Genomic DNA, 16,950 nt, shown 5'->3' with positions numbered 1-16,950 from the left:
AGAGAAAAGTGTTTCTCCCTCATAACACTAGAATTCTTGGAATGAAGCTGAATGTTGGGTGATTCAGGACAGATACAGTGGTACCTCGGGTTACATATGCTTCAGGTTACATACGCTTCAGGTTACAGACTCTGCTAACCCAGAAATAGTGCTTCAGGTTAAGAACTTTGCTTCAGGATGAGAACAGAAATTATGCTCTGGCGGCGCAGCAGCAGTGGGAGGTCTCATTAGCTAAAGTGGTGCTTCAGGTTAAGAACAGTTTCAGGTTAAGTACAGACCTCCGGAACAAATTAAGTACTACAAATTAAGTAACCTGAGGTACCACTGTACGAGGAAAGAACTTCATGCAGCACATAGTAAAGCTAAGAAACTCATGTCCACAGGAGACACTGATGGCCACCAACTTTAAAAGGATTGGACAAATTATTCGCCATTAATTTGTCCAGTCCTCTTAAAGTTGGTAAAAGTTACCAAAGTTAGAGATGGCAATGCTTTACCTCCACAGTTGAAGGGGGAAGTGCTTCTGAATACTACTTGCTGGAAACAACCTTGGGGGTGCTCTTGCCCACAGCTCTTGCTTGTGGGTTTCCTGTAGGCACCTGGTTGGCCACTATGAGAACAGGATGTTGGCCTAGATGAGGAATTGGCCTGATCCAGCGGATTCTTCTTACACTGAAGATGCTGTCTTCTAATGCTGAAATGCTTGACCTGACAGAACAATCGCCTTAGTGCGATGTTGAATTCCTCCCCATATATAAATTAAAAACCCTCCTTAAACCTTGGGATACTGTTGATTCTTGAATACAATGGAACAAATGCTTTCCAGTGGTAAATTGGCTGCATGAAAGAGAGAGAGGCAGGAGCTGTTTCAGTAGCCAGTTCAAGAGTTCATACACACTTCTGTGAAAATGAAAAACCATCTTGAGCATTGTTCCCTTCTGTTCCAAGTACAAAGTGCCCTTCTTTGACCTTTCTTTTGCTAATATAAATTCTTAACAGCCTGAAAATCCCTTTGCACCAAAGGAAACAAACAAGCAAACAAAACATCTGCAACACATGACCTTATGAGAGGATATGAGGGGGAATGAACCTTGCGTGACAGAGTCTAGTCACTACTAACAAGCAGCCCAATATATCACCTGCTTAAGTTGAAAGTCTTGGATTTAAAAGGATTTAGTTCCCATTGAATTTAGTAGCTATATAATATTTTTAACTTAATGGATCCAAATTATCTGGGCTTCTCCCATGCCTAGAAAGCACACATCCAAGTAGTTTTCCACTTGTCCCATCACTTTCTCAGGGAAAACCCATTCTTTAGCACTAAATTGAAGCCAATGTGAATCTGTGGAAAACCCCATTTACCTTTGCTCCAATTCAGCACTGAAGAATGGGTTTTCCCTGTTCTACACTCCTGTGGTGGGGAGACCAGGATGCTTCCCTTTGGTTTTCATTCCCTTCCTCCCCCCCCCCCCCATAATTAAAATAACTAAATATTCCTTTGAAAACAAACAATGATCATTCTCTTTGTTTAAGACCTAGAAGGAATCTATAATACAAAGCAGACTTTCCTGGCCTCTTCATACATCTCCTATCACAATTGCGGGCATGTGACTGTATTATTATTATTATTATTATTATTATTCCCTTTTAAGCCATAGATGCTGTGAAGGAGAGTTTGTCTTTCATCCCATCTATTGGTGGGGAAGGTGTATACTTATTACTATCTCTTACTATCCTGACTTGCTGCCACCATTTATAAAATATCCACTTTCATCCCACTAAAGCTGCCACCAAATATGGAAGGTGATTCTAGGCACTACCATTTGATTAATATGTTATTGATTTAATAACCATTTTTAGGTATGGCAATGAACAGTACAGACGCCACTTAAAGTAAAACAAAAACTAAGGGTAAAACTACATATTACACTTAATTTAATAGTGTGTAGCTACTGATTTTTTTTTTCTTTAGTTGCAGTTGTGGGGAAATTGTTGTTGGAATCACAGAATCCGAGCCATGACCTCACAAAAATGTCAGCCCGGTTGCACATCTATGAAGCTTAGTTTAAAAAAAACCTTATCATTGGCACCAGTGGACTTCATAGCTATGGGGGGTGGATTTTCTAGGCTATGACATCCCTATAACAACTGGGGTGGTGGTAGCTATTGTCAACTAAAGAAAAATAAGAGATGTGGCTGCATGTTACATGTTTTGTTTGTTTCTTTGATCCCTACATTTAGATCGATAACATCTTTCTTCCATCATGGTACTCAGTGTAGACATAAAAAGTAGTTTGGCCTCAAATCTTAGCCAGACTACTGTACAGGATTGTTGTGTGAGTAAAGTATGAATCCCAATGTGCTGCTTTTAGCTCTCTGGAGGACAGGTGGGAAACAAGTGTGATTGGTGAATGAATGCAAAAGTTTGCCATTGGTTTTGTGGAACGAGGTAGATGATCTTAGCCAGTTATCTGTTGGCTCATCTGGATAAAAAGCTAGAGGTGGAAAGCCTTTGGTCCAAATTTTAAAAACTGTGGATACAAAGGACTTCATACATGCAATAAAAGAGGTATGTTACTAAGCTATGAGTCCTGAATACCCTAATGACTGTTACCCTAAATATAATGAAAAAGTACCGTATTTTTCGCCCCATAGGACGCACCGCCCCATAGGACGCACCTAGGTTTTTTTGGGGGGAAATAAAGAGAAAAAAATTATTTTCCCCCCAGGCGCGGGGCAGGCGCGGGGGAAGCCCAAGCTTCCCCCGACCCCAGCTCCCAGAACAGGCTGCCACCCCAAGCCTTGCGTGCGAGGCTTGCCGGCATCTCCCCCAAGCAGGGGGCGGGCTCCGCAGCTCACCCCCTGCTTTGGGATGCAGGCTGCCGCCCCAAGCCTTGCGCGCGAGGCTTGCCGGCATCTCCCCCAAGCACGGGGCGGGCTCCGCAGCTCACCCCCTGCTTCGGGATGCAGGCTGCCGCCCCAAGCCTTGCGCGCGAGGCTTGCCGGCATCTCCCCCAAGCACGGGGCGGGCTCCGCAGCTCACCCCCTGCTTCGGGATGCAGGCTGCCGCCCCAAGCCTTGCGCGCGAGGCTTGCCGGCATCTCCCCCAAGCACGGGGCGGGCTCCGCAGCTCACCCCCTGCTTCGGGATGCAGGCTGCCGCCTGCAAGCCTTGCGCGCCCGGCGGGGCCGGACGCCGGACGCGTGAGGCTTGTGGATAGCTTCCTGAAGCCTGGAGAACAAGAGGGGGTGGTGCGCACCAACGCCTCTTGCTCTCCAGGCTTCAGCGAAAGCCTGCATTCGCCCCATAAGACGCACACACGTTTCCCCTTCATTTTTGGAGGGGAAAAAGTGCGTCCTATAGGGCAAAAAATACGGTAGTTTTATTTTACTCTTCATAGGTTGCTATACCACAATGCTGATTAGGTGCCCGTCTCTGTTCTTATAAATTCTTAAAGAACCAAATAGCAACAAGAGCATGGGCCGCTGTTGCTTAACTTAAACATTGTAAGTGCCTCCTGGGTATCTACAGAAAGAAATGTTATTTGAAATAAAATAAAATAAAATAAAGGTTTCTGTTTAATGCATGTTTTGCTTTCTATGGTTTTGTGTTTACAGGTTCAGCCTTTGCAATAGTTTTCTGTGTTACGAACATGCTCCTTTCCACTCACTTCATTAAATGGAGAAAGGGCACAGATGCATGCAAATATTTGTGCACTCTTATGTTTTATTGAAAGGCTCTTCTTTATTTTGCAAAAAGGTCACCTGTTCTCTTTTCAGTTCATTCAGTTCAGGACATTCTCTATTATTACAACCCAAATGTAAAACTGAAATAGATACTCTCAGGCCATATTTACAGGGCAGTCCTGTAATTGAACAATTCTGTGAATGCATATTTAATGCCCTGTCCTATAATTTTTGTACTGCAAATGGAATGATCTTCCTCCCTAGTAATCATGGGTGTTTGTGCTTTTTACTTTGAGTGCCGGCAGAAATAAAAAAGGCTTTCATTACTGCTATTACTTGAGAGTGTTTCCTTTTGAGATGGTTTTGAGGTACATGTAGGCTATGAAAAGAATATTTTTTGAAAATTTTGTTCCCAAGCTATTTGTTTATTGTATTAAGGGAAAAAGACTGTTTCACCCAGAGGTCTGTATATGCTACATTTGTGGTTTGCTTTGTTGTTGTTTTAAAAAACAGGAATATGCATTACATAAAAACAGGTTTCTACAGCCATATAAATAGGTGAATATGCATAGGGTTTCAAAACTGAAATTTGTCCCTGAGGATGGGCTAATTCTTGGTGATGTTGTTGCTGCTGGTTTTACACTGCTTTTTAGCAAACATCTATATTATTATTAGGGACGCGGGTGGCGCTGTGGGTTAAACTACAGAGCCTAGGACTTGACGATTGGAAGGTCAGCGGTTCGAATCCTCGTGACGGGGTGAGCTCCTGTTGCTCGGTCCCAGTTCCTGCCAACCTAGCAGTTCGAAAGCACGTCAAAGTGCAAGTAGATAAATAGGTACCGCTCTGGCGGGAAGGTAAACGGCATTTCCATGCACTGCTCTGGTTTGCCAGAAGAGGCTTAGTCATGCTGGCCACATGACCTGGAAGCTGTACGCTGGCTCCCTCGGCCAGTAAAGCGAGATGAGCGTCGCAACCCCAGAGTCGGCCACGACTGGACCTAATGGTCAGGGGTTCCTTTACCTTTATATTATTATTAAGTACTTGCCCTTAGTTCTAGGGATCCAGGGCAGCTTACAACAATTAAAACTTGCCAAAAGCCAGATGCACCCCTGTGGGCATGGAATGCCATAACTTAGGGGCTGCCACAGAAATGCCCTCTTCCAGGCTGTCCACCCCCCAGTTTATGAGAGTAGTTGAACCAGTAGAGCCCCTTCTGTTGATGTTAACATCTGACAGGATCAGTAGGGAAGGACCTGTTAAACAACTGTAAAACTGCCAGTTAAACTACTACTACTACTTTGGTGATCACTCATAGCCGAGTAAGATTGTCTTCAATGAACATCCTGTGGCAAACACTCCCTTTTTTGGGCAAGGTGCTTAAGAAGGTAGTGGTAGAGAGGAGAGTTTAGCAGAAGAGTAAATAACTTATGATTAGTAACTGATGACCCAGATGACAGTCTTCAGTGTCTAGATTTAGTGTTGAGTGCTACTGTTTGAAGCCACTGTAGCTAATTATGGTAGCATGTGGGGTGGTCATCATTAGGTGAATAGTGAGGCTATGTATGCTGTTTAGCAAGTTAGAACTTGCATATGTGGAACAAAATAGACTGGAGAACTAAAAAGAATCTCAGTGTTGATACCATGGTAGTTGCTAACTGACAGAAGTACAAGGGGCACAACTGCCAATTGTAGGGGAAAGTTAACAATCATACTATAAAAGGGGTGGACAATGGGGAAAGTTTCTTCTTTTAGTTATTCTCAGTGGGTTCTCGCAGTGACTTAAAATCCTCTCTCCTGTCACTCAGGAGTGTTTGCGAGATTAACACAATTTACCAATGACGTTGCCTCCTCTAGCACTAGAGTTTCTCTGAGCCATAGTTGCATGTGGGGATTCTGTTTTGTTTTATTGATTGTCACACATGTTCCAGTGTTAGGTCATGGCTACGCCATGGCAAAACTCAAATCCTGAATGTAAATTAAACTGTGAAACCTTCTATTGGCATTTCAGAACATTATTTTTGCTTAGTGAAACGTCAGTTTTTGAAAAATAACCTTTGGTAGCCACTGGTGCCCTACAAGGAAGTAATTATTCCGAAGAATCAATCCTGCAATCATCATTTGTATAATTAATGTAGCAAATTATAGCTTTTCTGTCTCAAACCTAGGTGAGAAAAAGATGTTTTAACATTCCATTTTTTTCTGTCTTGGAGACTGTGACCAGTTGTGTGGGTTCACTGTGACAATGGATTTACACTGTTATATTGAGATACAGGTCTGCTTCTCAGCCCTTTTGCCTGTAGGTACCCGTAATCGTGAAGAAGCGCTATCTACAAATAATTTGCTCTATGCACAATTAAAAAACCAAAACCATTACTCTTCCATATTGACACAATGTATCTTCTTTCCTTCAAAGGACACCATGGTTTAATGGATGGGGCTTTAACCTACCCAGAGGTCAATCACTGTTGGACAAGTGGAATCTTATTCCCGAAGGTATTGATATATTAATGACTCATGGACCTCCTCTTGGTAAGTGACACAAAAGCCAACAAACAGCTATCTTGAGCTAAGAGTTTCATCAGTGAGCCGTTTAGCCAAGTCATTAAGGGGCATTAAGGAGAGGGGGGAGAAGTTGGTCACCTTTCTGTTCTGCGGTGTAGAACTATGCCTTCAACTGGACTCAATAACTACTTTCCAGTTGTCTTGATATTAAGGCAGCTTCCTATGTTCATAAGAAATGAACCAGCTGAACGAATGTCCTGTGGTGCTGAAATAGCATTAGCCAAATTTGTCCCTGGTGTAACACCTTTCAAGTTGATTAAGCAACACCAAGGAGGAATGTGCAACCTCCATTCATATTTGATATAGCTCTTGCTCCTCTCGGATCTTTCCACTCTTCTGATCTTTATGAATGCATTATTTCAGACCGCAGACTTTTGTAATAATTGATGTCAGACTTTATGGATTTTCTGCATTATCTGTAGAACTTAGTGGCTTTTTCTTTTAAAGCAGTCAATTAATACTAACTTGCTGAGAGTCTTTTCCGTGTTGCCCTGCATTGCCTTCTTCATGGCCAGGTCTTGGGAATAAATGGGTATTGGCAGACCTCATTCTTCTCGAAGTCATGGAAGGTTATTGTCTTGGGACTGCCCAGTTCTCTTCAGCAGAAAATCCCATTTGCAAAGTATTATCACTGAAGGGCGCATTTTCCAATCCATATATTCAAAATAAAGATATACATGGGACTCTGCACAAGGAGGAACTACCCTTTTCTCTTCAGTTTTGGGGAATGCTTTATGCACACAGTTACATTTTCATGTGCTGACTCTTGAGTGGAACAGAGCAGGATCACGTTCGTTTTCATAGGGATACTGTGAGATTTATGCTGCGCTGCTTGTATTTTGAATAGTTGGCATAGATAAGGTACTAAAGCTGATACCGACCAGCCCGTGCAGAAAGTAGCTACAGCTGCAATCTTCTACAAATTCATCTGTGAACAAGTCCCACTGAACTTAGTGGGGCTTACTTCTATATAACTGTGCACAGGATTGCAGTGTCTGACAAGCAGTCATCACCTGACCATTTTGGCAAAGACCATTATGGAAAGAGCAGGGAAGAGAGCAGGAAGATGCACCACTGCCGGGAATAAATGTCATAGAGCCTTACGCTATGTAGAAGAATCTATACCTGTAGTTTAATAAATCAAATTATGTGGAGAAAAATGTTAACTGGGAAGGAGGGGGCAGACATCAAATAAGAAAAAAGAATCCCTTGGAACCTAAAAGAGACAAAGTGACAATGAAAAGTTTCTTAAAAGCCATTGTATGCTTTAATGGAGATGTTAGGGTTACAGATAATGCAATAAACCTTCAGTGAGTTATGGCTTCCTGAAAGTCTGCATGAAACCTTACCTGAATAGAGAAAATTAAGAACATTGATTACATTTTGCTTTTAGGTTTTCGAGACTGGGTTCCAAAGGAGCTTCAAAGAGTTGGCTGTGTGGAACTGTTAAACACAGTACAAAGGCGAGTAAGGCCCAAACTCCATGTCTTTGGTGGAATCCATGAAGGTAAGAATTATGCTAGATATGAGGATGTTTACTAAGATAATACCAGAGTTAAATGGTGCACTATTCTACATTAGAAGGAGATTTTCAGACAACCCACAAACATAAAATTGACTCAATTATAAAGCAAATTGTTTGGTGCTCAGTCAGGGCTTTTATATATTTGAGATTTTTTTTCCCAGGTGGCCATACAAACCATTATAATCATATCAACAAATGATATTTTTGAGAGGAAAAAGTAGTAAACCTGGGGCAAAATGGTGGGCAGGGATTGAAATGGAATGGAAAGAGACCCCAAAAGTGCTGTGCTCTCTAGTAAAAGGACATGCATTTATCTAGCCTCCACATATCGGTCCTTATAGTCCAGAATAAAGTTTGCTGTCAGTAACAGCAGTCACAAAAGGGGAATGAATAGTCTTCATATTTCTTTGCTAATTTACACTGGGATCTTATACAAGCTTATCTGGGGGTAAATCCTAGTGGATTTAGTTCTGGGTAAGCATGCATAGCTGGTGCTAGGAGCCCTGCAAAGGAGGGATTGAGTCCGGGCCCCCACCACACAGCAGAGCAGCCTTTGGGTGGCAGGAAGGAGATGAAGACAGAAATTGGCACAGAATGGTGTGTCAAGCCTTCTTATAGTGCTGGCCCTAGCAGGAGTGCAATTGGGCTCTGCTTCAGGTCGCAAAATGCCTTGGGCCAGCGCTGGATTGGGTATTGCTTAAAATGGGACTAAGTGTGACAAGGAGGGAGGGGTCTTTGAAAAGTTTTAAAAGTTTAATCCCAAAACAGTGAAGAGTGTTTACCTGGTGGGTTATTTCTTTTTCAGCTTAAATACTGTTGTCAGCCAGCACCTGAACAAATTCTTTTCCAGTATCAACCAAGTTTTGCCAAAGCAAACCTGTTGGGGTGCTTTTTTTAAGGGGCAACTTTGGGTTGAACCTAACACCCTGACCGCTGATACTTCAGAACCATTGCTTACTGCAATACTGGAAGAGGGGGAGTTGACTTTAGAACAGCTGAGCGTGTACCAGTGTCACCACTAAGGTGATGCAGAGCACAGAGTGGTGGCTCCACTGTCCCTGGTGCCACCTCTGTTTGCTCAGCCACTTGGAGGTCACACGAACAAGGGATTGTTGGACTTCCATTTATTTTTATGTAATTTTTAAATATAAACATTTCCATCCAGCCAAGGCATTCTTTATTTACTCGGGGTGGCTTACAACACTTGAAATCACAGATCATTATAAAACAATGTTTTCAAAGAAAATACAGCAGATGAAACACAATGCTAAAAGTATAATCTTCCTGGTAGAGAGTAAATTGTCTCCCAAAATAAAAGTGTCTTCATATTTTTGCAACCCCTGGCCCTCAAAACACCATTTTGATGCATCCTAAGGCTTAGCAGATAAGGGTGAAATCCATTTTATTTCATTTTTGTCTGCCCACCAAGAATCCTGTATGATCTGCCAATGTGGAGGACATCTTTAAACGATTTAGAGCAAGTCAAATAAAAGAGACCATCTATAATTATTTTATATGCAGCAAGTGGCTTCATTCTGCATATGTTTCTTATAGAACATTCAAGATGTGAACAGCATAACCCAAATACTACAGCAGATGGAAAAATAAAAGCTCAAGTAAAAAGGAGTTTTTAACAAGAATATTCTGGATTAAATTTCATATAGGATTTTTAATAAATAGCTTGTTGATATTTCAGATGAGCTTTTCAAAACATTGAGCTCCCATGCTAATTTCAAATCAGGCAAATTTCTAGGTGCAGAAAGCTTCCTTAACCGAGCACAAGGTACTGAGAGATTGCTTAAAACACATTGTTTTTAAATATTTAACGAACCTAAGTAGCTGTTGCATCCTAGTGAGATAAATACTAAAAGTGCTGCGGGAAAGAGAGCAATGCTTTGTGACCATAGAGCTAAAAGTTACACATTAAAATGCTTTGTATTAAATTCACTCCCTAGGATTCTCTGCTCTCTCTAACTATAGGCTTACAAAGTTCTCAACTTTGTAGAAGAGAAGATGGCTCACTTGCTTGATATTCTTTATTTTCGCCTATACGCCCAACCCCAACCCCAGTCCACATGAGTTTGAAGCAAATTAGCTTTTATGCCTGGATTAGCCTTAACCACAGAAGTATCCATGCAGTGCTCCTGTACATCTAGGAAATGATTGACCATTTTAAAGTAAATATTAATGCGAGCATATCAATGCTATGTGAATACTAGAAGGCAAAAAAAAAAAAAGTCTTAACTGCAACATGCAAAGTGCCTGCAGCTTTTTTAGTTGCACTGCAAATTGAAAGTAATCAAACTTCCAGTGGTATTGGGCAAAGCCCTCTTCATGTGGGCCTCATGAAATACCACTGTGAGACATAGGATTGTACCATTTTAAGTCTGCAACTTGGTTGGTAATACATGCTGTAAGTATTAAGCAAATTTAATGAGTGTTCAAGAGCACTTAGATTATACAAATTCAATTAATATGAGTTGCTTCATCAAGAAATGACTCATTGCAATGAAGGGAATAAAATTGAGCCTAATATTTTTCAGTATTTTAATTTTTAAATGTCTCATTCCACTCTGCCCTCGCCCACAATATATTCAGAAGGAGGTTCCTGCACACACGTTCCTTGCTAGAAGCAGATAATGCACATGTGACTCTTCTGCCCCCTTAACTTGGGCCCATAGACAGTTTCTAGCCAGGCCCAGGTGAAAGAAAACACCAAAAAGAGGCCACACAACAATTATGAAATGGTTGTTCTCATGTGTAGTGCAGATATTTGCCCCCCAGTTCCATTCCAGCAGGTTTCCCTTCTCTTTCCAGTGCCATATAAAGCTGTACCAGTGGAGGCAGTTGTTCCATCCTCACTCAGCCTATTGCACAGTGCGAATTTGCATGAGTTCCTGATGCTAGCACAACACAGATTAAGCCAGCGTAGTACTCATTGCATTCCATCCAAACTACTCAGTTTCTGACATAATGGCTTATATGTATGGTTTCCCTCCAAGATCTATTGTGAACATGAACTCTGGTGGTTCATGCATACGTTTTGAGGAGATGGTGTGTGCATTGAATGCACATCCCGTCCCACAGCCTATGCATGACTCAGCTCTTCAGAGAATGATGGGTCCCTGGTCTTTCCTTCGTGCAGATTTGGCGATGACTACAATTACAGTCATACCTCTAGTTGCATTAGGTTCATGTTGTGGATTTTGGGTTGTGAATGCGGCAAACCCAGAAGTATATACTTCCAGGTTTTGCCACACACGCAGAAGCGTCCTGCATGCTTTGCGCATGAGCAGAAGCACTCTATTGCGTCATGCATAGAAGCGGTGCTCTACTTACGGACTTTTCGGGGTGCGAAGAGCACCCCGTAATGGATCACATCTGTAAATAGAGGTACCACTGCACAAAGTTTTTACGACTCATAACCTGGTGCATGATTTCAACACGGGGCTTTCCGTTAAGACAGGGGTCGGCAAGGTTTACCTTGCCTGGCCCAGTTCACTCCGTGTGCTGGATCATGTCTGCGCAGACGTGATTTCTGGCGCAACGGAAGCTAGTCCCTGCTCTGTGCCAATTTAGCACAGCACGCAGGGACTTGCTGATTGGGTGACTCAGTTCGGGGGCAGCTCGGGGGCCGTTTAAACGACTCCCGTGGGCCGTGGGTTGCAGACCCCCTGCTGTAAGACCTCCTCCTGTTTTTATTTTTTAAAGTACACTTTCGCTCTCCTTAGTGGGATGTGTTACTGCTGAATTGGAGGTAGAAAAAATGCCTAAGACCAGCAATAATGATAGATAGATTTAGGATAATGTATTGTTTAGCAGGATTATTGTCACGGAATAGGAAGAATCTAATCTTATGCACAGTTACTTGAGAATAAGGTCCATTCAACAAAATGGAATTCACAGTAAAGAGTGTCTGAAAGGAACAGGGGGACGGGGCTCAGTGGAAAATACACTTTTCACATTATTACGCTTGAAAAATTCCAGGTTACAAAAGATCCAAGGAGCTATGGAAAATAAACCAACACCCTCTTTTGTGTTCAGTTCTGTTGTAAAACAGGCTTTCCCCCCTTTTTTCTTTGCTCCATTTGGAAGAAACAAAAACAGGTGGCTCTTATTAAAACCTATTGCATTTTTAAAAATGGAAATGATGTGCTGGCTTTGGCATGCTCAGAACAGTTTGAAAGGCTTAGCTGAACTCAATTCAAAAGGCCTGCTTACAAGAAGCTTTTTTCTTTTCTCCAGCCTGAGGCACTGTACTAGGTCAGCATTGTTTGTTTACATTACAGTAAGTGTGACACATTTTCCCTACAGGTTACGGCATTATGACAGACGGTTACACAACGTACATAAATGCCTCAACATGTACAGTCAGCTTTCAACCAACCAACCCACCAATTATATTTGACCTTCCAACCCCGCAAGGATCATGAAGCACCACTGGAGTGGGGGAAAGTCTATAAACTGCCATTTTTCTAATTAAACATCCATTCTCTTAACATGTTTCTTTACAAATGATGTGGGGCTTTTTTTTTGTAAATTGTTGGTACAAAAGGAAAAAAGAAAGAGATAGAAGTTGTGCAGCAAAATGCAGCATCCATTTGAAATTGATACATCATTGTGAATTTGTAAAATGAAGTTTTATGTTTTCTTAATTAACTTGCCATTGTAAATTGTTAGTGTTCTCAAAAGGACAGCCAAGCTTTCTTTTAATGAGTGAGACACCTTATTTTAATAATATTAAATAAAAATGTAAAAGGCAGTGTTTAAAACAAAACACCCAAATTTGCACAACTGTTATTGTTTGATTTTTTTTAAAAAAATAAACACTTCTAATGATAAAATGCCACCCTCTCCTCTTCTTTTGTTTTTATTATCACACTATGTTTTGTGACCCGGGTTTTGTGAATGCTCCTTTGCAATTATAGACCACAATCCAACACAGAGTAAGATGTGCTTGTGCCTGTTGAGATAAATGGGCTTAAGTGTGCCTAATGCTGTGCTAGATCGTCGTCAAGGAGCTGTTGCACAGGAGACTGAGTTCCCATTCATTTCAACGGGTTGCTGATCTACACTTTAAGTGTATGGTTTCAGGTTCCTCCATTGAAGAGTATGGAGAATCCATTGGGAAATTCTCAGCCCATCCGAGCTCACAAGAGATCACATGATAGTCTATTTGTCCACTGATATATATGCATACTGTAAACTCTTGCCTATCAATCAGTGAGAGGAAAATAGCCTTCTAGGATTAGTTTGTCTCTGCCTGCTTTAATGAACAATAAGATAGCAGCATCTTGTATGTGATTATCTAAATTGTCACTGTTTGGGTGAGTTTCTTAAATTATTTTAGCTTTAAAAATACGGGGATGAAAACTGCAATGAGCAGGTGTTCCATGCAGTAAAAACATGTAAATGCGGACTCCTTTTAAATATGGATTTTTATATATATTTTTTGTGCATTATAACTAAGCTAGGCATTTAATGTTGCCAGTGTAGCATCTGCAAATTTATGCTGTACAGCACATCTAAATTATGAAGGATGTGACACATTTTTCTCTCTCCAAGCGCTCGAGGCCTTCAAGAGCTTGAGTTTAAAATCTTTGTGCAGTTTCAGGCATGTATAGAATCAAATGAATACAATCAAGCCTAACTAAAATAAGGCTTTGTTGTCCTTTATATTTAAAATATTCTTGAATTGTCTTTCCATTTCTTTTTCCCTTATTTTGCACTGTGTGTAAATGCAATCTTGCTAGCACAAAATATTGTTGCAAATAGTTATTTCTGTTCTACCACTGTAAATGCTATTGAGCTTTATTCTGTTTATGTTATCTTAATGGAATTTAGGAAAACAGTTGTTTCTTTAAATTTATTGCGATATTATATATCTAGCGGCCTTTATATGCAAATAAAATTGCAAGATTTTTAAATACTTCCTGTTGAGATACTCTTTTTTGTTGTTCTTCTGGATAGCTTACGGACTTTGTTAATTCCTTATATTTAATGTATTGTCCTTCCAATGTCATGAAATTGTATCCCATCTAAATATATTTGAATTTATGAACAACATTTAAGCCTTAGTTGGCCATGTTCCACCTAAGAATAGTGCACTTATTTTTTATTTATTGTGGCGCATATTGTCTGCCCATTAACAATGTCTTCTGGATGGTTTACACAAAATGTAAAGAAATAATTCAACAAACTTTGGCACATGCTTAGCATGCAGAAGGTCCCAGATTCAATCCCTGGCATCTTGGTACAGCTGGGAATGTTCCCTGCCTGAAACCTTGGCAAGCCACTGCCAGTCAGTGTAGACGAGAAACACTGAACAAGATGGACCAATAGTCTGACTCCGTATAAAGAGCTTCTTGTGTTTCTTGTTCAGCACAATATCCAGATAAAAAAACTTGTGCAAGCAGCCTAAAAATAATTTGCAAAACAGCATATAAAACCAAGCTAAATATAATTTGTTTCAAGGTCTAAATGTTTCAAGAAGGTGTGTAAGCATAAGACCATTTGCTGCCGAAAATACCTTAACATAAGCTCCAAGTGACTCTCACTGGGGAGGCAACCACCACTGAAAGGACCCTATTCTTATTGGCCACGCACCTAATATTTTTTAGGCCGGGAAACCTGAAGAAGGACCTTAAAGATTCATGTAAAAATACAGTAACGTTAAATGAGACTTTGTAACAACTAAATAAAATGAAATAAAACTGTGTATTATAAGTAAAACTGCACAGTGCATGAAAAAAGAATATAAAGATTAAGAATCTGAGTCCAATAAAGTTTGGGGAAGCACGTACATCTTTTGACAGGTATTTGTTACTATCTTCACCTCTCAAACCTTTACAGCCCTATATAAAGTTAACTTAAAGTTACCACTGCCTCACCATGGTCAGGAACCAGCATCCAGGGTCTTAAATGGGCTACGTTTTTGCCTGTTTCCCCTTTAAGCTGAATGAGAAGGTCCCATATGACTATGCAAGAACCTGTGGCTGGAAGGAGTTACCAGTGCTCAGTCTTTTCAAGTGATTGATTAACAACACAGTAGTCGATTAACCTTTCCACTCTGAGACAGCAGCTTTCATCTAGTCATCTTGAAAAGGTTGAAAGCAGTCAAGGCCTTTATCAAATGAGGGCTGCAGAATAGGATGTTCCACCAAGGCAATTGGTTCCCCAGTTTTCTGTGTCTAGTGAATTCAGCAGACCTCGAGGTCAAGCATTTATTAGAGTAAGAGACTTTCAGATCAATCTGCTCTACTCCAGGCAAATTCTACCAGGATTATGCCAAAACAGTGTCTAAAAGACAAGTTGATGAAATAACTAACTCCTGCTTGTAGCTGATTTCATTACCTTTTAAGTTACCAGGGCTAAAGGAAGATTCCTTATTACAATAGATATTATGCAGGTAAGCACTGAGTAAATAACAGCTATGTTACAACTTGAAGACATTCTATATAGGGGACATCAAATCCTTTCTGGGTATAACCTAATTACCAAGTCGTTATTAGTCTTACAATGTTTCATTGCAATGGACAATGAAACTACAATAACATCCTTGACGTCAGTTTAGATGATGCGCAACACCATTCATTACTCTTCCCAATCCATTTCTATGTACCATATCTCTTTGAACAATTATGTATCTATTATGGCCAACATGGATACTTGGAATAAGTACCTAAAAACATTAGAAACTATATTATACTGGTTCATCTAGTGCAGTATTTGACTGGATTTAACCATACATGGGTCCTTTACCTTCTACACTGACTGGTAGTGACTCCACAGTTTCTGCCAGGAATCTTTCCCAACATTATCTGGAGATGCAAGGAACTGGACATGGGGTATTTTTTCATGCAAACTGTGTGTTCTACTATAGCCCATGTATTTATCCTTCCAGGCACTCTCATAAAATACAGCCATTTTTCAACTATTAATACCAAGACACTTGGGCCAGCCTGGCATTTTAACTATGAAAAGGTTTCAAAAAATTCCTGCATAACAAAGATCCGCTCCTTTCTGTTTTGAATCTCTCTTAATAAGCATTTGGACTCTTCATCCATAACAACAACTTTTCTGGGCGCAATCCCTGCTCTGTAGTTAAGTCCACCCGTTACACAATTAGAAACCTATTAAAGATTCCATTATGATTTAACCTTGACAAATTCTTGAGTCATTAGCTGTTCTCTTAGACCAATCCATAGGTTGGCCATTTCTTCTGTCAACAGCAGAATTCACTTGCAGTTATGTTTTGTCTACATTGCTTTCTCTCACATTCCTTGCAAGCCAGCTGTAATCAGACAATGCATGAATTATGGGTACCTGGAATACATCTTAGAAAAAAAGCTGGTAGGTTACTACTGGTTGCTGTCATGGACTATTTCTTTTTGGGTTGCTCTGCTGTCTGATGTAGTGCATTGCAACCTACATGTCCTTTCCCCTTTTATTTGATTATGAGATATGCCTATGCCTTTATCCTTCGTCCTTTCCTTAGCTGTTCTTAAAGTGTTCACACCTGTATGTCTGCTATACTTGGGAATCTTTGGTGAGGGACTTTATAAAAAACCTTAAGTTTTAAGTAGATAATGTCTACCCCATCCATATGCTCACTGTTGTTGTTATTATTATTATAACTCACTTTTCCCTTACAGGACGCGAGGCAGCTGAAAGATTAAAAATAAGAACACTAAAAACATACCTCTAAAAGGTTAGTGAGATGGGACTTAATTTTGCAGAAGCCATATGATGGTGCTGGATTGGGGTTCTCCTATGATTCCCCCCCCCCCATTGTCCATAGTTGGTAGAATTGTTACAAATATACTACACACCTTTTATGCTTGGATATACAGTGGTGCCCCGCAAGACGATTGCCTCGCAAGACGGAAAACTCGCTAGACGAAAGAGTTTTCCATTTTGGAGGTGCTTCGCAAAACGAATTTCCTATGGGCTTGCTTCGCAAGACGACAATGTCTTGCGAGTTCCTGCTGGTTTTTTCCCCTCCCCCCCCTTTTCTAAGCTGCTAAGCTGTTTATCAGCTGATCCGATCAGCAGATAAGCCGCTAAAAGCCACTAATAGCGCTAATCTGCTAATCCGTCAATGGGCTTGCTTCGCAAGACGAAAAAACCGCTAGACGAAGAGAATCACAGAACGGATTCTTTTTGTCTTGCGAGGC

The 16,950-nt window shown here is 40.8% G+C and overlaps 1 protein-coding gene across 3 annotated transcripts in view; it reads left to right on the top strand.

The window, feature by feature from the left end:
• Positions 1 to 13,703, top strand: part of MPPED2 (metallophosphoesterase domain containing 2) — a 134,129-nt gene extending 120,426 nt beyond the window's left edge. For all 3 annotated transcript variants that reach the window (XM_083465581.1, XM_083465582.1, XM_083465580.1), the window contains exons 5-7: positions 6,101 to 6,216; positions 7,643 to 7,756; positions 12,089 to 13,703. In XM_083465581.1, the coding sequence (XP_083321707.1) occupies positions 6,101 to 6,216; positions 7,643 to 7,756; positions 12,089 to 12,207 (349 nt within the window). In that variant the 3' untranslated portion in view covers positions 12,208 to 13,703. The remainder of the gene's footprint in view (positions 1 to 6,100; positions 6,217 to 7,642; positions 7,757 to 12,088) is intronic.
• Positions 13,704 to 16,950: the final 3,247 nt, after the last annotated feature.

Source organism: Podarcis liolepis, assembly GCF_965112155.1.
Source record: "Podarcis liolepis genome assembly, chromosome: 1".
In the NCBI taxonomy this organism is placed as follows: Eukaryota; Metazoa; Chordata; class Lepidosauria; order Squamata; family Lacertidae; genus Podarcis; species Podarcis liolepis.
This window is presented reverse-complemented; position numbering and strand designations above follow the sequence as displayed.